The sequence below is a fragment of the Ctenopharyngodon idella genome, chromosome 11 (assembly GCF_019924925.1).
Source record: "Ctenopharyngodon idella isolate HZGC_01 chromosome 11, HZGC01, whole genome shotgun sequence".
Classification (NCBI taxonomy): domain Eukaryota; kingdom Metazoa; phylum Chordata; class Actinopteri; order Cypriniformes; family Xenocyprididae; genus Ctenopharyngodon; species Ctenopharyngodon idella.
The window spans coordinates 1,687,941-1,713,545 of NC_067230.1; the positions used below are offsets into that span (position 1 = coordinate 1,687,941).

A 25,605-nucleotide genomic window follows, 5' to 3' on the forward strand; every position below is an offset into this window, starting at 1 on the left:
GCAGTGCGGATTTGGCGGGAGAAACAAGCTGCTCCTCTCCAAATGCAATTAAATTATATGGGTCTTTTCATCAATTCAACCTGGACCAGAATTGTTCAGAGAGAATGCAGAGCCCACATTTTATACAAGCTCTCTTTAAGGCCTACAATACCAGCATCTTGCTTGTGTAAATAATGTGTCCACTAACTAGGCCCAGATGAAATCTCCAGTCTTCTTTCACATTTTCTGCCCTTTTTTGGGGGGTATTATGTGGAATGGATTTACTTAAGATAGAATAGAATGTGTTGAGTACATGCTACAATGAAATTGTATATATTTTACTACATAGAAGTCATATATATAAAACTACATTTTTAGTTACAAATTATATATATATATATGTGTGTGTGTATAGATTTTTCTATATACACTGCTCAAAAAAATTAAAGGAACACTTTGAAAACACATCAGATCTCAATAGGGAAAAATATCATTCTGGAGATATCTATACTGATATGGACTGGGTAATGTGTTAGGAACGAAAGGATGCCACATCATCTGATGGAAATGAAAATTATCAACCTACAGAGGACTGAATTCAAAGACACCTCGAAAATCAAAGTGAAAAATGATGCAGCAGGCTAGTCCATTATGCTGAAATTTCATTGCAGCAACTCAAAATGGTCCTCGGTAGTTTGTATGGCCCCCACGTGCTTGTATGCACACCTGACAGCGTCGGGGCATGCTCCTCCTAATAAGACGACGGATGGTGTCCTGGGGTATTTCCTCCCAGATCTGGACCAGGGCATCACTGAGCTCTTGGACAGTCTGAGGTGCAACCTGACGGTGTCAGATGAACTGAAACATAATGTCCCAGAGGTGTTCTATTGGATTTAGGTCAGGTGAGTGTGGGGGCCATTCAAGGTCATTTTGTAGGGCTCTGGCAGTGCTCATCCCACTGTTCCTCCTTGCACAAAGGAGCAGATACCGGTCCTGCTGATGGGTTAAGGACCTTCTACAGCCCTGTCCAGCTCTCCTAGAGTAACTGCCTGTCCCTTGGAATCTCCTCCATGCTCTTGAGACTGTGCTGGGAGACACAGCAAACCTTCTGGCAATAGCACGTATTGATGTGCCATGCTGGAGGAGTTGGACTGCCTGTGCAACCTCTGTAGAGTCCAGGTATCGCCTCATGCTACCAGTAGTGACACTGACCCTAGCCACATGCAAAACTAGTGAAAAACAGCCAGAAAAGGTGAGTAGGGAAAAAAATGTCAGTGGCCTCCACCTGTAAAACCATTCCCGTTTTGGGGTTCTTCTCATTGTTTCCCATCTTGTGCACATCTTGTTAATTTCATTAACACTAAAGCAGCTGAAACTGATTAACATACCCCCTCTGCTACTTAACTGACCAGATCAATATCCCAGGAGTTTAACTGACTTACAGCGACATAAATACTTTTTGTGCACAAAAACAAAACAAAAATAACAACTTTATTCAACAATTTGAACCGTTGTCATACGTAGTAAACTCAGTGCAGTCTTCCTTGTTTACATCCGAATGCAGGCTCATTATTGGTCGGATCCTGTGTCAGCATCACATGCATGCGTTGTGCTGCTCACGTGTTCAGCTTCGGCCAATACTGAGTTGGCGTTCGGACATAAACAAGGAAGCCTGCATTGAGTTCACTACGTATGACAACGGTTCAAATTGTTGAATAAAGTTATTATTTTTGTTTTGTTTTTTTTTGCGCACAAAAAGTATTCTCAATGCTTCGTAATAACATTAAGGTTGAACCACTGTAGTCGCGTTGACTATTTTAACCATATTTTCAACTACCTTTCTGGATGTCAAAAGGTGCAATGACGTTGCTGCCTATGTGTGGATCAGATACCCTCGGATTTCATCAAAAATATCTTAATTTGTGTTCCGAAGATGAACGAAGGTCTTACGGGTGTGGAACGACATGAGGGTGAGTAATTAATGACATAAATTTCATTTTTGGGTGAACTAACCCTTTAAACTGAATGAAAATCTGTGGGTGCAGATTCCATGTCAGTCTGCTAAGTACATAACAAATGAATGCAATGAATTTCACTAGCCGACAGGAATTCCACAGAAGGTGCACATAATATGCTGTGAAGAAATGAGTTTGATGTAACGACAGCAGTCATCTCAAATTTAATAATGACAAACATTTAAAATCAAGTAAATCTCCTTTGAAAGACCCCTGTGAGAATGTCTGGCATATTTGAATGTTCTGAAATACAGTGAAGCTCCATGATTGTTTGGTTTTTCAGACTTTCAGGAACATACAACAATGTTTTGTTCAGATGGGATTTGGGAAATGATTGATTCCCTTCAAATTTTAATTATTCATTTGTTTGAGACTTTGATTTATATTTAGTCCGCTTCCCATTTTTCATCTCTTGTGTGTTTGAGTAATCAGAAGGGGAAAATGTGATGACCTCCAAAAAGCTTTTCTGAGTGACTGTTCAACAAATGCAAAAACTAAGGTTAAAAAATAAAAAATAAAATAAAAAAATAAATCACTAAATGCTATGACAAATGTAAAAGCAAACACAGGTTTAATCACACACACACACACAATCAAAGAAAGATAACAGAATGTGTGTGTTTGGCACATTAGTGCACTGAACAGGAGTACAAACAAACGTGTGAGAGAGATGATCTAAAGGTGAAAGGAATGATTTTCATCCAGAGATTTTGCTGGCATATTCAATTAACATTGGATTAATATTTTAAAATAACAATACTAGAGATGAAAAAGATTGTTTGGTGCATCCCACATCTTGTGTCACGCTGAATTATGTTCAATATCACTCTGCTGGATCAAGTCTAAAAGATAACATACACGCAGAAGACATTTCAAACCAAGCAGTGTCCTACACACAGGGTGAGCCTGGCTGATATTTCATTATTTTATGGTAGAGTATGCGGGAGGCATCACATGAATGTTAATCAAGGTTTTAAGACCTCCTGTAGTAAAATTAAGGATGCCTGTGGGTGGATTTACAGCACTCAAACATGGAAATGGTGAGGGAACTCCCCACATCATATTTTCCCTTGGCACAACTCGAATAAACATCAGAATCATTTTACAGTGCATGGCTGCTGGCATAATTATTAGGCAAGTCGATATTCTGATCATATTTTTTTTTCCAAGCACATTTTACCAATTCCAAACCACATCGAGAGAGATGTCAAAGCAGTCACAGCTAAACTGTACTGAGGATGAGTAAATTCTGTCATCATTTGCTCACCCTCATGTTGTTCCAAACATATGGGTCTGTATTCACCTAGTCACTTCATTTGTTTGAATTTTTTAGATTTTAAAGGGAGGGGGAGGGGGGTGGGGGCTAACGCTATTTCATGCATTCTGACTTATTTACACTGTTAAAGAGTTGGATTCTCTTGCTAAACATGGTCAAAGTTTCAAAAAACAAGTTGGACATATGATGGAGTATTTCTGTGCCAAATACACTCCTTGTTTCGGAAAATTTTTTTCAAGTATGGCCCTGTATTACATAATAAAGGGTCGAATTCCTTGTATGGGCACTTCTCCCGGAAGAGCGCGCGCACACACCAACCAGAGCGAGAGCAAGAGCACACCCATAAACGTGCTTCGTTCAGGTTACGAAAGTGCTGAACGAAGCACTTTCGGGGATAATGCGATGGTGTATTGTGTGTGTTTAAATACATTTGTTTAGATAACCGTTGATAACTTCGCTACGCAAAAGCTGCGCATGCTCGTGACTCTTTAGCTTTGCCCACGGCACGCCTCCAAGATCTCAGCTGTTTTCGGAAAGACTCGGTACAGCATATCTTAGGGCTATGTGATATGACGATATATATTGTTACCACAAAATAAAATGTCTATCGTTAGAGATTATGCTATATCGTATATATCTTAGTATGTAAATATATTGCACTATTGACACTTCAGAGTGATGAAATGCATGAATGAGAATATAAAGAGCAGGATGTGCTTGATGTTAAAAGAGTTATAAGCAGGATATATATCCTGAAAAGGAACTCGGTGCAGCACTCGTGCTGACTGGCACACTGCCAAAGTGCGCACATGAAAGCTGCCTCTCTCAGAAGGCGATCACGAATTAGACACGTGCTCGATGTTAAAGTGTATTAAGCACAATAAGTAGGGGTGGGCAATATACTGGTAGACACGATTAGCTGGTAGCAATTTGTCAAATGATAGAGATTTTGGACGACTGTCTCTGTTGCGCGAGGTTGCTATGCTGCGCGGTCACGAAAGCTTATAATTTGCATGAGTTTTTAAGCATTGTGGTTTAGAAAACAAGTGGTTTTAAATGGTTTAACCCTCTGGGGTCTGCGGATTTTTGGGGCCCTGGAGAAGTTTTGACATGCCCTGACATTTGTCTTTTCAGCTGTTCATAAACATATTAATGACAAGTGTCATTACACTGTATTCAGCACGAACTAGGCTACAATAATATGTTAGGAACATGTATGTACATGTTTGTGTTTTTGAAGGAATAACGTTTATGCGTGGTTATTGAAAAAACAAAAAACTTAAGTCACTGAAATAAGGCCAAAAAAAATATATTAAATCTGTGTTCACAAGACTTCTGGGTATTGGAGGTTGTAGACTAGAGTTTTTGCTTCAAAATGATGTAAAAATTATCCTGCCTACTCGTTCATATAAAACAAAAGAGAGATTTAAATTTTGTAAGACATTTTTTGTCAAGAAACAGTATGCATGGAGGCGTGAATCTTCATGAATAATGCCGTGATTCACACCTGAGAAGACAAAAGATTTGCATAATGAGCCGCATAATGAGCTCTTTCAGTCAGGTAGGCTGTGAAAAAACCCTCTGTGATCATGCTGATAAGAGGATTAATGTCCACTCTTGACAACAAAAAAAACCATGATTTTTGAGATCTCATGCATGCACGTATTATTGCACATCATGTGAAGAAAATTTTTTATAGGCCTATGTTAAATTACAGTACCAGTCAAAAGATTGGACACATTTTTTTAAAAGAAGTCTTAAGTCTCTAACCAAATAATGGTTTTCTATTTTAATATACTTTAAAATATAATGTATTTCTGTGATGCAAAGCGTCTGAACATTCCTACCTCTATGGCATTTCATATAGGCTAATATATTTGTTATATTATATAGCCTAAATGTTCATGTGCAGTTGACAAACTATACATCATTAAAAAGATCTAAGACTCAAGCTTCACATTTTGACTCTTAAAATCTTATACTGACCGTAATTTCTTAATATGCTTAAAAGCATGCACATTTGGAGAAATATTGATGGATTCTCATATGTTTATGCCAATTTTCTATACAGAGGAGTAATATTCATTCAATATTTATTGTCATCACTATGAGCGCTGGATAACTGTGTTTTCAATTCATACTTGCAGCCGGAGGGCGCTCTGTACACCTTTAGTCCACAAATATCTCAGTAAAAGAAGAGGCATATCATGTGACATTCCAGGAACTAACAGAGGCTTCCAGAGATCGCTATAACATGCAGATAAACAGTTTTAAAGATAATAAATACACGATTGCGACGATGTATACATGTATTGTCTCAGAATTTGCATCTGAATAGCGCTCGCTCCGTGGGCATGGCCCATTCAGATTACATAAACAGAGAATTTTTGTTTTCGATTTGACTTACATGATTTAAAACCTGACATTTCAACGTTTCTTTAGACATAAGTCTATGAGGACTGAACTGAGTGCTTTTCGACACCTAATTGGGCTTCAACGGTTAAATACACATACCTATGTGCCAAAGTGACCACATGGTATGGTCATATATTTATGGTATAAATATATGACTCTGTTATTATAATGTATATCAAATTAACTGATAACCTTACTCTCCATTTACTGGATCAATCAGTGAGTTTTGTGGATGAATCCTTCAGAATTTTCAGCTTTACTTTAACGACAACGAGGCGGCAGCAGAATGAGCAGCACCGTAGCAGGGGTCTGAATGCGTGAACGGCCTCAGCCCCATTTATGAAGCATTTTATAAATTATACACACCACTGAAGACATGATGGCAATGTCTGTTGATGGCCTTGTAATAATGCATTGCATTATGTTACTAGCCATTCAGCCATGCAGTCCGTTCAGTCTCATCTGCTCGAATACTGTGAAAAGCCTTTTAAGAAAATCACCTGGAAGCAGGTTGGCTGAAGAAAGCGTGGCGAGGCAACTTTGTAAGTAATGCCATAAACGTCTGTCTCGGAGAAAGTACCAGACTGGAAGTGACATTTCAAAGAATCTTCGAAAGTTGTCATTAGCAAAATAAGAGAGAAATATATCACTGCTACAAAGGCATGAATGTTTTTATAACATTTTAAACCCCATCAAATGGCGACCGGTGAAAAGTACACAACCTCCACAAAACTGCTTACGGACGCTAGATCTGAAGAATCAAGATAAATGTGCCAATTTCTTTTTTCTTTTTCTTTTTTGTTTTGACAAGGGAGTTGAATAATGCATCCAAATCAGGAGGAATCTCAAGAATAACAAGAAGAATTTTTTGTTTGTTTGCGTGTGCTAGAAAGAGAAAAGAGAGGGATGAGAGAAAGAGAAAATGAAAAATAAGCACAGATATGCACATCTACGTAATATACTTCGATCGGTCTAGCACAGAGGTTGTTTTTGTTGTGCTAATAAATGCAATCTGCTAAGCCAAGATAGTATTTGAAGAACAAATAGCTAATGAATAATCATGAACTCAGAGAGAAAGTAGCTCTGTTTCAAATAAATGCACACTTAACACAAATTTAGTCAGTTTTTAAATATTTTTTAAAACATATTTTTATAGATAAATATTTATATCTACTTTAGAATTCACAAAGATACAATGCAAAAAAATCCAAGATGGTGGACAAGGTGACAAATACTGATTATAAATATCACCCAATACCAAAATAAAAAAGATTAAAAAAAAAATCCATTTGGTACATTAGCACCTTTCACACATAGTTTTTAAATGGTAAATTACATGTAAATTCAAGTGTGAACAGGACCTTTTATCTCATACCAATTTTCTGGTTGTAACAGTAGTTACAATAGAAGTTGTAACATTACCAGTAAATTACCATTACCTATCTGTCAGTCACTTCGATGTGGTGTCAATGACTGACACTAGGGGACATACTTGGGAGCGCCAATCAACTCTGAGTCTTTGAGAAAAGGCCAATGAAAATTGCGAAGTCGAATTTGCATACGCCACTCCCCCGAACATACGGGTATAAAAGGAGCCGGTGTGCATACACTCATTCAGATTTGTTCTTCGGAGCTGAGTGAAGTGTTTTCTATATGACCTCATTCTATTTGCCTCGTTTAAGAAGGATTGCTGGTGTTACAGTGCAGTACAGCAGTCTCTCTCCACGCCTCACATGGATAAGTGCAGAAAGAGCTTCCCCTGAGCAAGCACAGACGGAAAGAATGTTTCGAGCATCTTTTTAAAGATGCTTTTCTGCTTGTGAGTTTATGGGTGTGGTCGAATTCGTGGTCTTAGGATGGCCACGATCTTTGTCTCACATGTTTGGGTCGCACCCATGCTGAGACAGCATTCGTGGGTGGATCATGTCCTCACTGCGAGAACATGACCATGGCAACTTTGTTATCGCAACTCTCTTTTCTAGTAAAAGGAGTTACCTTAGCTGCTCCTCATCCTGGTCCTTTTGCAATGCACAAGACCGTGGCTGCTAGCCCTCAGATCGATCTTCCAACCATCCTCAGCGGTGGTTACGTCGCTCAGGTTGATGCATATGAGACTGCTTCAGCATTGGCTACATACTCGAGTCCCAAGATAGGCATGGCACAGCGGCACACATCGCATGGCCATCAAGCCTATTTGTCGCCGCTTATTCAGCCCTTGGACAAATCTTACATTTCTACAGGCAGGGGTTCCCCTAGAACAAGTGTCCAGGCATGCTGTCACAAAAGACGCATCCAAGACTGGCCAGGGTGCCGTGTGCAATAGGCACACTGTGTCGGGCTCCTGGACGGGACCTCGACTGCAGTGGCACATCAACTGTCTTGAGTTTTTGGCAATATTGCTGGCCCTGTGGAGGTTTCGACCATTGATCCAGGGCAAGCATGTGTTGGTCCGGATGGGGACACAGTCCACGAGAAAAGCTGCATTTTCAGGGGCTCTAGTGAATAGTGCCTCTCTAACAGACATCTGTAGAGGAGCAGACTGGGCTACACCCAATACCTTCACAAGATTTTACAATCTTGTGAGCCAGTTTCGTCCCGTATGCTACTGGGTATGAACAGGTAAGTTAGGGTCAACTGGCCGGGTGTATGTATCTTATTCCCATGGTAAGTACTGTCCTCTCTGTCCCTGCGTGGTACGAAGGACTACACGTCTTACGTGAGGCATGGGGTAGATTACGATGATTCAAGTACTCTTGTTACACGGCACGTGGGGGCTTGCCAACAACTGCACCACCAAAACCTTGTAACACGGTTCAGCTGTTGTGGCATTTTCCCTGGGGGACCCCTAGTGTCAGTCATCGACACTAGATAGAAATGGAGGGAACGAGACGTGGTGTCTCCTGCCACAACACTGAACTGCCCGCTTAAATGGCCAGGACACTGTCTCACACCTGAATGAGTGGATGCATGCCAACTCCTTTTATACCTCTATGTCCGGGGAGTGGCATATGCAAATTTCACTCGCCAATTTTCATAGGCCTCTTCTCAAAGTATAAGAGGTGATTGGGGATCCCAAGTATGACCCCTAGTGTCAGTCATCGACACCACATCTTGTTCCCTCCATCAGAGACTGGAGGTTACAATGGTACTCGAGACGTTATGATGCTATGTGTAAACAAAGCATTAGATTATTGGTATGAGCATGTACAAGGTCAGAATGCACTCAAAACTCTGCCTTCTTTTCCATTCATCAACACTGTGGCTCTGCAGTTCCTGTTGTGTGCTATAGTAATTGCAGTACTATATTAACTATTAAGAGCAAAAACACCTTACACATGTCAAATTGGACAGATTGTGAAACTAAAGTACTTCTTATCCAGGTGAAAGAAGAAAACGGCACAGATTTTAAAGGTAATTTCCGATGATTGGCATCAAAGTGTTCACCGGTATTTTGGTATTTATGTGTGAAAGGTATTCTATTGGTGAAAAGACATTGCTTGTGTGAACAGAACATTTGTATATTTACCAGAAAAGTCAATCTGCTAAATCTTAAAATTTTCATTAAATAAACAAAGAAATTATATGTTCACAGTAGTTAATGCTCTTTGAACATTGAAGCACATTTCTACAGCATTTATTAATCTTAGTTAATTTCAAAAATTTTTACTAATACTATATTTAAATTCAAAAGTTTGTGTTAACATTAGTAAAAACTCTATGAACTAACATGAACAAACAATGAACAACTCGATTTGTATTATCAAATATTAAAAGGCACACTAGGTTTTCACTGCTAGATGTCGCCTATTCAAAACAAAGGCGTAGCTTAATGACTCAGAGATTGAGAGTGGAATCTTGTCATCTTCACCTCACAGCCAGTGGAAAAGAATCAGGATGAGACTCGGGAAGAAATCATGTTCATGGATGAAATTATTAAGGTTACTGTAATATGAAGCAGAGTAGCGCCAAGTATTGTGGGAGTGCAACGAGGCTGCTGGAGTAATTGCTAATGAGAAACGAGCGCAACACACGGCTCTAGAGCAGTGGAACTTTTATTATAACACAGTCGCTTCCGCTTCTTCTGGTCAAGAGTAAAGGGTAAAGCAGTGCTGCTTTATCATCTTAGATACATTTAAATTCACAAAACCATTAAAACACCACAGCACTAATGATTTTAACTATTAAACATGCATTTTAGTAATATATAAAAACATCATAATAAAGACAGTATTATTCTCTACACTGAACAAAGAGTAATTTCAACATATAAATGAATTATTTTTGTATTTTGCAATATTTTCAGCTGAAATTCTCATTACCGCAATGCGTCCAGGTATGTCTGAATGTATATTGTGTTCTAATTTAAACAGAAAAAAAATGAAAATATTCTAAAAAAAAATTATATACGGATGTTCTAATAGATGTTTTCAAATGACAGAAAAAAATATTAATGTATAATATATAATAATAATGAAATAATAGTGGAAAAATGAAGTGTCCATGACTGATGTTCTCATCCTCCGCAACATTTAAGGACTCTTTACACACACACAAAACTGAAAAAAAATCTTGATTTTGAATTAAGCAACACATGCGCTAGAACCTCAAAGATGGCTACCAGGTAGGCAGATCTCTTTATATTAATCCAGTTAAAAGTTAAAAAAAAAACTCGTCAGACCATGTACTCGACAGTTTGATTATCATTACTGTAACAGGTGATTTTCCTTATTTAGAAAAACTTTAAATTAACAATTTTCTGTTAAAATGTACTTCATTAATGTCTAATTATGTACATTGAATAAAAGTTGGCTAAATCATCATGGCTTCTCTGAATTTGATAAAGGTACCTCATCCTCCGCAGCACCATTCTCACTTACCGCAACAATTTAAGGCCAGTTGCGGTAGAGAGAACTTCTGTTTCGGTAATGAGAATTTGATCATACAGGCTATTTTTAAATATATATTATAAGATATTAAGTTAAATAATATTTACTAACTGTTGGAAAACTTTTGCAAAGGCTAGGGTGACAAATTTCAGAGAAAAGGTTTACAAAAAAAGAAATCTACAGTGTCGGGAAGTCTACACAAATGTGGATGTTCACACACATGTTGGCACATCTATCATTATGAAGACTTTCCACAGGCATAATTATTTTGTATACTAAGCTCATATTTTCTATCCCCTAACCTCTAAACACAACTCTCACAGAATACTTTTGGCCATTTTACAGTTTTAATAAAACATTTTATGTTTATTTTGCCATTTGGTTTACGAGGACAGCTCATAATGTAGTGGTAGAGACACTACATTATGAAGACAATGTTAGTCTTCACAAAGCAAGTCAAAACAGTATACACACAGGTTTGCTGCACTATATTAGTGAGAACAGTGATGTTATGTCCTAACCTGACACCTAACCCTCATAGAAAGTTGTGTAAATCATTAGATTTAAATAGGGATGCACCGATACCATTTTTTAAGGATCGAGTACAAGTACCGATACTTTTTTTCTGGTACTCGCCGATACCGATACCGATGCCTATACATTTATTTATTTCTCTCTCTCTCTCTCTCTCTCTTTTTTTTTTTTTTGTGATGTTGCAGTTTTCCAAGCACAACACAGTCAGGCTAATGAATGTAGGACAGCTTCTTTATTATTACTCTAATGAAAAAAGTAATAATTTTTATGTGCTTGTCATAAACTTAAAGAACAAAAATTTCACAGTGTCCAATAACCTTCAAAGGGCATGATTACCTATATATATATATATATATATATATATATATATATATATATATATATATAAATAATTGTTATATAAAAAGAAATTTACAAACAAATTACAAACAATACAACAAATACTATAGAAATACAAATTAAATAAACTTGTTTTTCAGATACAGAAGGTTTATTTACCATGTATACATTTATTTAACATCTTTTGTTGTTTTATTAACATTAATGACAAATATAGGCTACTGGTCCCTTTAAGACTGAATCCATGGGTACTGACATATCCTGTTTTCACCCAAATGTTTAATCGACTTAAGCCATGATCGACTGTATTTACGTGAGATACTCCACACGATGAGGTATCGGTCTTTGGTATCGCAGGTATTTTTACGAGTACGAGTACAAGTACACAAGCTTGGTATCGGGCCCAATACCGATACTGGTATTGGTATCGGTGCATCCCTAGATTTAAACATAACATGATTTGGGCAATTTATGAGCATTTTAAAATAGCGAGCAAGCTGGACTTTAACCAATAAGTGAGGTAAGCGGCTGCTTAGGGCCCCAGGGAATCAGGGGGGCCCATTGATGGCAAAACTTTTTGGGCAAATACTCCAGTGCGTATTTGTGTTTGAGCTTTGGAGAGTATTAAAGGTTTCTATTTACAATGCGTTTTGCAGCATTGAGCTCAGTAGCCAATCACAGACATATCTATTGCTTTCTTGAACGCAATGGCCGATCAGAGGTGTTTAAGTTAGAATCCACTCACCCCTTGAAAAGCAAGTTTTTGTTCAGAGTTGAGTTCTGTGTGCTCACGATATGTATTTCAACTTAATTCACATTTATTTGTATTAGCGCTTGTCACAATGCATATTATTTCAAAGCAGCTTTACAGAAAATGCATGTGTCTACATTACAATTTAAAGTGATCTGTTATCAGAGGTGACTGAAAGTAATGTCCATTTCAGAAATTAGATTAAGATTAAGATAATAGAAATCATGTTAGCTAACGTACTAATTTTAGGCAGAAACAATGAACTACTTAATTATTACAAATTGTGATCATGATTACAATATACAGAATTTTGGCAGACATGATGTACGATAAATAAGATGCGGAATTATATGCGCATTGCATATCAATGCGGAATGTTTGAGCTCTTTAAATTTGGTAAAATCTGATTGGTTATCAATGTTTGTTGTTCATCAGCTGGAAGAAAATTGTTTTGAAAGTGATTCCAGCAATATTGTTTTTCTTTGCCATTATTGTTGTGGTGTGGACTCCACTATTCTCTTAAATTTTTTAAAGTAATCTGGTAAATGGGTGGTGTATGTTGTATTGTTAAATGCACATTTTTAGCCTATGTAAGCCTATATTTTTGGAGCACTGCAAAATCAAACTGATTGAACTTAAATCCATGATTGTGCCAATATTATCTAATTTATTTTCTACATTAAAGTTTATATTTTTAAATATACCTCATTCTTAGTATACTTATTATCATTACCAAAATCAGCAACCTCATTTCCATAACCTATGTATAATTACCGCAACAGGTGTTTATTTAGTATTTATTTAATAGATGGAAAAATAGTAGTTTGCTTTTAAATGCATGTGCAGAATATATACAATATGTTCTTTCAGGTTTGCCACATCATTTTGAAAATATGTCAGGTTTCAATGAAATATATATATATATATATATATATATATATATATATATATATATATATATAAAAAATAGGTTTTAAATTGTGGAAGGTGTTGCGGTAATGAGAGAAATCAATCAAAATTTAAAAAAAAACTGTTCATTTAAAAAATAAATATTATTTCAGAATTTCAAGTAACTCTCCATGACTGTTAATAATCCATTTTTAAAAATGTGAACATGAATTTGCTTTTCTAACAGTGTTGATGTTTTCAGACTGTTGTGGTAATGAGATTTTTTAGGACTTGTTTTGGAAATTGTGTTCAAAAAGGTCTTAAATTGTAAGTAAATATTTTTAAATTAATGTTCACAAATACTCCAGATTTTGTTTCTAATGTCTGGAAAAAAAATGTTAATTAAAGCATTTTTTAATTTTCATTTTTGAAATTTTTAAAACTAAGTTTTTGTGAGAATCACCCAAGTATGTTGAAAATAATGTTATAACGTCACTCTAAGCGTTTGCTCGGCGGCTGCTATGAGACACTTGTTAGACACTGCAGTAAGTTAGATCGATTTTAGAATATCATATTAATAAATGCTGGATGGCTTGTGTTGATAAATGGCATGCAATTAATTTTAAAACATATTGTATGACGAAGAAAATGCTGTATTACTGTTACTAAATATAAAGCTGCATCTGATTATGCTATGTTGACAAAATAGTGTTTTTCTCTGAGGCATGGTGAAAACATGCAGTCACGGAAAATCAAGAAAACGTGATTTAAACAATAAGACTAAATGTGTTGAGCTATATAACAATAAATACTTTTCTGTCTATAAATGTAACCAAACAGTTGTACCCTTGTCTAAAAAACATGCAATATATTAAAGCATCTTTAGTGTTTCTATGGTTTCTACAAAATAAAACTGGAAATCGAGGGTAGCGCAGGTATGATGTCATTAATAGGCGACGCACGTACACGCACGTACCAATTTATAGATTCTTGGAAACATCTAGGATAATGTAAGTACACAAGTCAAAATATATAACACTGTTCTAGTGGTTTTTGGATATTTTAGTCAAAAAATCTTACATATTGTGGCTTTAACAAGGATTAATACATGTTGTAAAAAATATACTGTTCATTATTTCATGTTAGATAATGCATTAACTAATGTTAACAAATTACCTTACTACAAAATGTTACCATAAAATCTAACTTAAAATAGTCTATTTTACCCAATATGTGTGTACTATGCATCAGTATCATGTTATCAGCTTATCACCCATGCTAACGTTAAACTCTGCTGAATTAATTTATGTGTTTTGTCTGAGGAGCATAATTTGTTCCAAATCGGTCACTTAATTTCTTTGTCAGTTAGAATGCTGCCTTAGAAGGCAGCTCACTATGTTTTAGAGCAATAAACACTCCCAAATTAAACTTCACTGAGTCATGAAATGTAGTTTGTGTGCTGCGTACTTAGGCGAAAGTATTATTCTTTGTTTTGGGCAATCAGGGCTGGCTAATTATCTCCCACTCAATCACGGCAATTGATTCACGGGATACTGGCTCCACTCCTAGAATTACACTAATGGTGCAGGCTACTCCAACACGCGGTCATAAGTCCTGTGTGCCGGCTTCCCGGGTCACATAACACGGCGGTTGGGAGTGACAGGGAGAAGCGCAAGGAGGTGGGTAACATGCACACTCTGCCAGCTCACTGCAGAGTCTCCTGGCACGATAACACCCCAGAGGGATTGAAGTGGAATGGATGCAATATTTGTGGCCGTAATTCTGCCAAATGTCCAAAAGGTCTCCCTTCCAAAGACTTTGAGCTTTTTCTTTACTCTTGCTTTGAACCCAACCTGATTTAAATGGTACTTTTCAAACTGCATTACTATAGTAGCCCTTTCACGCGACTCCTGTTCAAACTTTCCCAACGGAAAATTTTTTCATAAATTGTCAGCTGTTCATGTTAGAAGTAGGGAAATGGAACCAAAGGAGTAGCAAAAAGCCTAGCGATGAACCGTATGAATTTTTACAGAAATATACTGCAGGGCTCGACAATAAGGACTGCCTGATGGCCAGGGGTCAATGTGAACAACGCTTGCGACAGTTTACGAAATTGTCACTACCCAATTGGGTGAGTTTTTGCATGTGTTTTAAGATTAAGCCTTGCCAATTTAAATATTCAAGTGCAAGAATACACAAGAGAACTCCATTTGGAGAGAACTCAATTCGGTACTCATGCGCTGTGTGAGAAATTTTCTGTGCGCAAACATCCGTAACGCTCGCACAGAATGCCTCTCAGACAGCACACGAATACTCAATTGAGTTCTCTTTCATGTCTTGCGTTTGAACGGACAGATTCACACAAAATTATGTCAAAATACCTGGCGAGTATCCTAGTATACAGTCAGTTATCAAGTGACGTGCCACCCAGCATACCCGGTTAACAAAGTCACTGCTTATATATATATATAAGCTTAGTCAGCATGTCAGGAAACATGAACTCAATTTGAGACCGTGTCTAATAAAATCTGAAAAGTACATCCCATCTGATAATCTAGTGCCAGTCAGATGGCCAAAGAACAGGAGACAGGATGGGAATGGAGCTGTTCTGACATCTCCAGTTGGTTTTTAGCTGTCTGAGTGTTCTCTAAACCCTCTTTTCTTTTGGAGTGCTCTTGTCTTTTGGGTCAGATGGGATTAAGAGATTAGATGAGTAGTAGTTAATTGCCAGTGCTGTATAATTAACACAGGGGTCAAAAAACCTGACCTCTTCTGCATGACACAATGACTTTTGAACTAATCAATCAATGCCTGGGAAGTAACTAACTAAAACGTAGCTTTCGCGTGACATTTCTTGTAGACAAAACACTAAATTCACATGGTTTTTAAATTCAAATGGTGTTTGTATGCAACTTTCCAGCTTTACAGTTGAGCAAACTAATCAAATGCATTCTCCAAAACTGTCCTCTCTCTCAAAAGACTGCAGTGATTCATAACATTTCAATCCAGTTAAAACGTACTGTTGCTTGTCATTTTATTATAGTAAAAATCATTACTTAGACTATTGTTCAAAAATTTGTGGTTGAAGATTTATGTTTTTGAAACATAAGTCTCTTATGTTCACCAAGGAGGCATTTATTTGATCAAAACAGTAATATTGCAAAATAGTACTGCAATTTAAAATAACTTTTATATTTTAATTTATTGTAAATTTATACTGCAAAGCTAAATTTTCAACAGCGATTAGTCCAATCTTCAGTCACATGATACTTCAGAAATCATTCTAATATGCTGATTTGCTGCTCAAGTAACATTTCTCCTTAATATTTTTGTGGAAACCATAAGATTTTTTTTTTTTTTTTCAGGATTCTTTGAGAAATAGAAAGCAGCATTTATTTGAACAGCAGATGGGGAGTACCCAAGTTGTCCAATGCATAAGAGCACTGAATACTTCAAATTAAGTCATAAGCAAATAGTTTCATGTGCTACGATTGTCATGTCAAGTTGTTTGACAGATTGCTAGTGCTGTTTAATGAGGTTGAGAGCAATTTATCAGCAAGACACTACCTTTTGCTGTAATATTCTCATCTGTAAGTGATAGAAATTCAAAGTAATGAGAGTGTTTCCATAATGCAAAACAGCACAACTTAACAGCAAGTGAACGATTAAATGTTGTAGCCTTCAAATACTTCAAGAAATCAAAACTCCTTGAAGCCAGTAACCTGGCAAAAGCTTGGCAAATACAGTAATCATTTGACTTGACATGGTAGCTTGTAAACACAACATTGTTTCATGGAGGACTGAAAAAAGCCCTGTGCACTCTTACTGCCAGGAATTACGTAAAATCAGCCAATCATGGTCTAGCCAGAGTATATTCAGCAATCTATATCAGACAGTCAGTTAATAGACTTTGGGTGCCAAACCAAAACTCCCTGTCTCACAATCAAACAACCAGGGCCAGTGGAATCTGTTGAAGCAATTTTCACAATAGAACGTTCCCCATAACTTATTACAGGGAAAAGCCCCATGGAGCAACCTGAGATAAGTGCCTTGCTCAAGGGCACAACAGTGAGCCACCTTGCAGGTATTGAACCAGCAGCTTTCAATTACCTTCTGCACCTTAACCACTACAACACCACCCATTCACAAAAGTAAGGTTGAGAATAAAGTCTAAATAAAAAATAAATAATTCCTGCATGTTACAAACTGTATCTTTGTCCATTTTGCTCTGGACATAAAGGAAACTGAACAATCATGTCCTTTAGCCCTCTGAACATGATATGTCTGTAAATGACACTTCAGTTCTAGCAGTTTTGGCTAAGGCGTTTGTTTGGGTCGCTCTCTTTTCATTCTGTCATTTCACAGGCCGCCTGCTGGCTTTAATGAAGACAGATAAAAGGAGGAGTGGGGTATCAGCTACGTCTGGGGATGAGGCGTGAAACTGGGTTTAATTGCCTTCATGATCAAGAGCCTTGAGGAGAGATTCGTTGCCCCTTGTCCAGCTACTGCGAGTACACAGCACCCACTTCGAGACACATCTCCTTGCGACATGCTTGCACCCTGTCCTGGACGCTAACAGACCCAGGAGACTGGATTTCTGTCACAAACTCAAATAAAGAGTCATTAAATGTAAAACTAAAATACATTAAATTTATGGTCAAATGCAACAGAAACAGTGTTTCAAATTCATATAAATTACTAGAAATAAACCGATAACTGGTTTGACCTACATTTTTTACTGATATTAACGCTTCTAATTTTTTACTCTCTACTTATTCACTGCATGATGGCATCTTTTAAATTTATAATACCAGTATTCCTTGTAATTGATAACGGTTCTTAAATATTAAGTTTGCCTATTAATCATGCCATCTAAAGGTATGTATCAAATTTGTACACAGTAGAGGCAGACGATAATCGGTTTGTCGACTATTTGTTATCTATATTAACATTTTTCCGCATAATCTGTTATCAGTATTTACACTTAAATTTTAGGTTGGTTCTTAAATATTGGGTTTAACCACAAATGGTGCTAAAACAGTGTTTCAAATTGATACACATTAGTAAAGAGATAATCGACTTGACCTTATTTTTATTTTTTTTTTTGCGATATTACGACTTTTCTGCATAATTGGTTATCGTTTCTTAAAAAGTTGGTGCCACCAAAAACAGTGCTTCAAATTAATGCACAATTCCAGGTATTTGGCCGTTATTTTATTTTTAATGATATGTGGTGCCAATTAAAACAGTGTTTCAAATTCGTACAAAATATATATATTATCTATACCACTATATATATATATATATATAGGGTTTGAAATTAACACTGCGCAGATTTAGCGCAAATACTCAACTCCTGAGTCATCATGATATATTTAGTACAGCGTATTGCGCAGTATTTGCGCATAGCTTTCTTGAACATACACGTCACCAAGCAACAAATAACGGCACCCTTGTTCACTTGCATTGAAGCAATAGTGAAGATTTAAAAAACAAAAAACATCATAATGTGGCGATACAGAAAAAGTTAACAGAAAAGACATTGTCATTTTTCAACATCCTACAATTTTAGCAGACCCTGCCTGGCTTATCCTGAGACCACAGGTTTGTTTTTTTTCCCATGTGGTGTCCGGTGTTCTTTGTAGGGGAGAGCAGGGGCGAAAGTACCATTTTTTTCAGAAAAACATAATTTTAAAAGATAACGTTTTAGAGATATATTTTTTGCTGTGGTCAATAACTCACAAGTGTGGTCTATCAATACCAGGTGGTATTTTGCACAAATGTAAAACGACTTCAGTATAATATCACTTTGAACTATGTTGCACATGGTTACTTTTGCCCCCGTCTGTTGGGACGAAAGTAACACAGGTGGGTCAAAAGTAACAACAATACAAGCTAAATTTTTTGTGCTACTCGTTTTTATTAAATATCCCGGACTATGACCTTGTTAATATGTAATTGGAAATATATTTTGTCCTTTATCTTTGCAAAAAAATTTACATTTTACTGTATTGATCTGTCCACCTAAAATACATTTTTGGTGAAAAGGATTAGGATGAAAGAGGAAGTGAGGAGATGGCTGGATGACAGGATTTAGTTTGAGTAAGAAGTGAATGTATGAAATCCAAATTTTATATACATATACATACACATACACATACACATACATATATATATATATATATATATATATATATATATAGTAAAAGTACTTAGTACTTAGTATGCCCTCCATAATTTTGAATATACTGCTCTGACCCTTCTTGGCATGGAGTGTACAAGTTCATGACAAATTGTCACATCTGTCCTGTTTAACTCTTGGATGATGAGCTCCTTAAATGCCCTGATCTTTAATGGGGAGTGTTGCTCAAGTCTTCTCTACAGAATCCCCCACAGGTGCTCAAGAGTGTTAAGAGTGCAATACATGTCCACAGAAGGTTTTTCACCTTGGGAGAATTCATATCCTCATTGTCATGTTGGAAAAAATGCCCAACAATGCAGGGAATGAGGAAAGGGTAACATCTTCTGTTTCAAGTTTGTGTCTATATCTATATTTGGTAAATATGGGCTTTGGAAATGGCTAACTGACTTTATTGTGCTTTGGCTACAGTAGGTAGTTCCAGTGAGAACAACAACCATGCATGTAATTTCTGCAGGCTGCATCTTACTCTGTGAGATAAACAGTCACTCTTTTCATAGCTTTTGCTGGCTCTGAGACACTCACTTGGTATTTCTCCTGCTCTTTGTCTAGCCAAAAAATCCCTCATCACTAAATGAAAGCTTAAAATGAAGGCCTGATTATTTCAGGGGCCTTGTCACAAGTCCATTGTTTTTGAATTTCTGTGTTACTTTTGCTATATTTTCACACTTAAAACAATGATTTGGTAATCCTCTTGTACCACTGTCTTCTTTTGTGCTAAGAAAAAAGTCTCCTGACAGTTCCCTCCCAGGTTTAGGGTTAGGGGTAGTGTAGGGCGATAGAAAATATGGTTGGTTTGTACAGTATAAAAACCATTACGTCTATGGAATGTCCCCACAATTCACAAAAACAAATGTTGTGTGTGTGTGTGTGTGTGTGTGTGTGTGTGTGTGTGTGTGTGTGTGTGTGTGTGTGTGTGTGTGTGTGTGTGTGTGTGTGTGTGTGTTAACCGATAAATGGTGCTAACTGGTAAAGCAGGATGTATTATGGGCTGGTTTCACAGTTCACTTTATCCCAGTGGGACATGCTTCTTTTATAAGACACTGTTCAACAACAGCTAGACTGGACTACTCACTACTAGATTGGACAACTACTCAAATAACTGGCCATCATGGCCCAAGGATTTGGAAAGATTTATAACAAAATGCACAAAACCCTTGAACCCCCATGAGGTCGTCTATTTCTCAGAAAAAGCATTTTTAACAACACAGAATTCTCAGAATTGGAGAGTCAGTCTGACACATAGCGCATTGGTTATTAGCTAAAACCTTTAAACCTCTCAGAGCTGTTTAATTACAGCAGGTATTTGATCAAAGGCCCTCAAAGTCAACAGGGTAATTCAGCCTGCATCAATCTGAGAATATATGAACAAAATCTGCTGCAACCCCACAGCCTCACTCACTCGCTCTCTCTTTTTCTCTAAGTTGAGAGGACAGATAATGAACTAGAGGCTAAAGGTTATCACAATAATTTGGTGCTAATTTGTTCAATTCAAGAGAACTCAATGACCTTTAAAATGCTCTAGCCTGCTCAAAGGGATCCGACATCTGTGGTCCTTTAGCACTCATTGACCACCAGGGCAGCAATGGCTTGAATGAAAACTAATTCATCAGCTTGATTTCTCTCATTGCAATACCGCTTGCCCTTCACCTCTACATTTGACAAATTACCTTAGAGTTTTCCAGTGGTAGATTTTTTTTCCTTCAACCAAAGTAAGTTATCAGGGAAAGAAAATCATAGAGCATGAAGCAATTGTGTTCAAAAACAGCTCAATAACAATAGTGGAAATTAGAGATGCATTGGTCGACCGGCCATAAATCGGAACCAATTTTTTAGCTTTATTTTGGGCAATCTCTCTTCTGGGCTTGCACACAAACTGCAAAATGTCATTTGTGTAGAAATATTATAAAGTCTGTAAACGGACGCTAGCACAGGCCAGAGATGGGACACACTGAAGACGGACACAAAGAAGAGAACACAGATGCCAACAGAGCAAATACTGTACCAGCAAGCTCAATGGTTGCGATACTCAAAATATAGGAAGAATATAAATATTAAATTGGGGGATGGGGTTTATATGAATGCATCTCTGAAGGGAATTGACTGTCCTCAGAAGTTTTTACGGCATTTTCTTTTCATCTTAGCTCTGTATAAAGTTGTGTTTATAAGCACAGCACTGCTTTGTGTACCACCCACTGTCAGAGAGTGAACTTGCATTTTTATTCAGTCCATCTGCTGTTTGTTTTGTGCAAGTGTCTTTTTGCTTTAAATCTTGAAATTATACCATCTAATTCAAGTCATAAAGAACTACTACATGTGTGTAGCATCTTTGTTGGATTGTGATTAAAATGTAGTGGTTGCCTCTCATGTCAAATGGCTACAGATATTTTTTGTTTAAGGCCAGTTTGCCTGTTATAGAGCAAATAAACAACAAATACATTTGCTTAAAGAAAAAAAACAGCAACTGTTATCAGAATCAGGAGATTTACTTGTAAAAAAAAAAAAAATGGAATCGGAATCAGCCATGAAAAATCATGACTGGTGCATCACTACTGGAAATAACACAACGTGTTGAGGACTGGTGGACATGCAATGCAATCTGGCAATGTGAGTTTCTCGGGAGTCTGCCGGAATGAAATTAATGGAAAAATTCTTTCATCCTCCTGCCCGTAACCCAGGACGACCAAAGCTCATCTGTATGTTGAAAGAGTGAAGCGAGCTAATTAGTGATTTCACCTCACGGGAGAAAAATGAGAGAGAATTCAGTAGTCCATCAGAACTGCCAAGGTCTTCACACTGACTCATTCAAAGGCTGAAGGATATTTGGAGTACTGAAGGGTTGTTATTGATACAGTACCAGGAATACAGATTCACACAATTATTCAGTCATTAAAGTCAAAAAATAAATTCAAATGAAAATATAAGAATTTGAAGTCAACATGAAATAGCATATGTAATACATTTTACTTTTGTAACATGGTGTTTTCTAGTGACCTGGGTATTAAGTAATAAAACAACTGTACAGAGGGATTTTTTTTTTAACATAATTTTTTTTATCATGTACATTAAATTATAGCATCTCTTTTGCCAGTGCCCAAGTTTTGGGGTCTTAAAATATTGAATAAAAACATGAGCGTCAACAAGTGACATTATGCAATTTTTTGTCCATATTTGTTAATTTATTCAAAAATATATTAATAAGGCAATTCACACATACAATGAATACATCTGTTCTATGATGAATATCTTGTCATAAATTATGTTTTGGAGGCATAAAGTCAAAATTCAAAAAGTCATTGTGTCATTGTGTCTAACTGTCCTGATATCAGTGAAAAAATGTAAAAAAAAAAAAAATAGTAATATATATATACTTTTATATGTCACTGACCTATTTAAAAAAAAGCCTAAATGCCTATTGCAGTGTTTCCCACTCCTGTTCCTGGAGGCACACCAATACTGCACATTTTGGATGTCTCCCTTATCGGACCAATCTATTTCTGGTTTTGGAATCTCTATTAATAAGCTGATGAATCAGGTGTGTTTGATTAGGAAGAGTTCGAAAATGTGTATTGGAGTGTGTCTCAAGGAACAGGGTTGGGAAACACTGGTCTATTTGGCATTAGCCAAATATTAGCTAAAAAGTAATGTCGTCTCAGGGGAAGAAGTTTGTTTTTCATTTGGAAGAAATAATGTGCACTAGTGAACTGTGCACAAGAAGACCAGGAATATGTCTTAAAAAAAAGTTAAAGGGATAGTTCACCCAAAAATGAAAATTCTGTCATTTACTCACCCTAAAGTTGTTCCAAACCTGTATTAATTTCTTTCTTCTGCTGAACACAAAAGAAGATATTTTGAAGAATGTCGGTAACCAAACAGCTGATGGGCCCCCATTGACTTCCATAGTATGGGGGGAAAAAAATACTCAATGGGGCCCATCAACTGTTGTTACCCATATTCTTCAAAATATCTTCTTTTGTGTTCAGCAGAAGAAAGAAATTAATACAAGTTTGGAACAACTTGAGGGTGAGCAAATGATGACAGAATTTTTGGGTGAACTATCCCTGTAACAGGCTCAAATTGTGAAATCATGTTGAATTTAAAATTGGCTAAATTGGTTATACAAATTGGTTATACAAATGTCCTAGAATTCTTCCATAATCCACAATCCATTTTGTTTCCATAATTGACAGAAAGAAGAGAGAGAAAAATCTAACCCAGGGAACCCAAACAGGAAAATTAGGTTGTTTTATGTTCCGTGGAGGGTGAACTACTGTCAAACCAGAACGGCGCTGACAGAACGTATTCACGGATCAGAACCACAACAGAGCACACTGTGTCACTATCACTGCAGAATCTCATCATTCCTGTGCTACTGCCAGCCAGTCACGGCCAAAACGCGAGAGATCAGACACCCAAACTGAAGAAGACGCAGGTGTCTAATGGCACGTCAGCTTGGAGTGAGCTAGAAGCAGACTGGTCAAGCTGCCAGGGAGGACGGAAGAGTCAGCAAGCCTGGCTGAGCACTGAAGGATGCTGGGATGGTTGAAGGGTGATTGTACATAGGAGCAGATATTGCCAGTAGACAAGGAAATCAAGCTGAGAGAAAGACAGAGAGAGAGAGCTTGTTGCTTACCCTTATGGTTGATGGACCATATGCACTGCTTGCTCTGAACGTCCCACATTCTGACAGTCTCGTCATTGGAGCCAGACAGCAGGAGTGTGCCATCCATGGACACAGACAGACATGTCACCAGATTTCTGTCCAGGAGGAAAAAGACTGTTATAGTGAAGACTAGGTGCAGATTTATACAGGTTTTATGTGCTCTACAAGTCTGCCTAGAAGCAGGTTCCAATCCAACACACGCATACACACACAAAATGTATAAAACCATTCAATCAAAAGTTTTGTGTCCGTAAGATTTTTTTAAATGTTTTTGAACGGAGACCCTTATGTTCACCAAGGCTGCATTTATTTGATCAAAAACAGATTAAAAACTGTAAAATTGTGAAATACTTAAACAGCTTATTCCTCTGTTGGCAGAGCTACATTTCAGCATCATTACTTCAGTTTTCAGTGTCACATGATCCTTCAGAAATCATTTTAATATGCTGATTTGGTGCTCAATTATCATCAATTAATATTGGTACTCAACTATTAATAATGGTTATTATTATCAATGTTGAAAACAGTCATGCTGTTTAAAATCTTTGTGGAAACGGTGACATTTTTTCCAGGAAACTTTACTGAATAGAAAGTTCAAACAAACAGCATTTATTTGAAATAGAAATCATTTGTAAACTTATAAATGTCTTTACTGTCATTTTTGATCAATTTAATGCATCCTTGCTGACTAAAAGTATTAATTACTTTTTTAAAACCCCCCAAAAATAGTTTTCAACATTGATAATAAGAAGAAATGTTTCTTGAGCACCAAATCAGCATATTAGAATGATTTCTTTAGGATCCTGTGATAATTATACAAAACTTTTGAACAGTGGTCTATATATCTTCTTATTTAAAAATAAATAAACCCACAAAATATATATATATATATAAATATAGTATAAAGTATATAGACTTAGTCAAAGCCACATTAAAATGTGTATTTTCAAATAAATGAACATGTGTTTGTTAAAGATACAAAGTACAATGCCAAATGACACCCTTTCTGCCACCAGCAGCCACCAATTCTGCAATTCTCGCTGTGCGTAACCTGAAAACCGCACAGCAAATGGAGGCTGTGATTACACCTCCTGCCTGCACCATCTTACAGGCAGAGCTTCAGCACAAAGGACAGAAAGAAGGAATTTAATCCAAAATGAGACGGCTCCAGAGTAGAAGCCAGAAACTTTCACCTTTCTTCCTTTCACTGACTGAACTTCGTACTCCAGCACAAAAAAACCAAGACTTTTCCTGAAGTAATGACTGAGGACAGACACATGGGTCACACCAAAGAGCAGAAAACCTCACCCGTGTCCTTTGAACACCTGATTGCCGTCGCTGTCCGACTGGAAGGTTTTATCCCGGCTTAAACTCTGCCAAGCAGGAAAGAAAGAGAGAAAAAGAGGGGAAGGAGAAACATTTATGTTCAATGTGGAGAAAACAATCCATATGCTAACATGGGTCAATAATAACGACAGCCTGCTGGCTTGGGGTCAGTGTTAGAGTTACAGGTCTCGCTTCATCTTAAACTCGTTGATCATGTACATGTTTTTATGCCAACTGGGATAGCTGAATAGAAAAAACCTTAATGTTGAGCACTTGCTAAGAATTTGTTCCACCAGAGTCAATTAGTTTACAGTTCTGGTACACAATCACGCGC

At 37.0% G+C, this 25,605-nt stretch overlaps 1 protein-coding gene across 1 annotated transcript in view; it reads right to left on the reverse strand.

The window, feature by feature from the left end:
* The window catches only part of wdr18 (WD repeat domain 18), a 91,361-nt gene that overhangs the window by 15,733 nt on the left and 50,023 nt on the right, over positions 1-25,605 (reverse strand). The window contains exons 6-7 of the mRNA XM_051912966.1: positions 25,254-25,318; positions 23,916-24,040 (exon numbers count right to left, since the gene is read on the reverse strand). Coding sequence (XP_051768926.1) covers positions 23,916-24,040; positions 25,254-25,318 — 190 coding nt within the window. The remainder of the gene's footprint in view (positions 1-23,915; positions 24,041-25,253; positions 25,319-25,605) is intronic.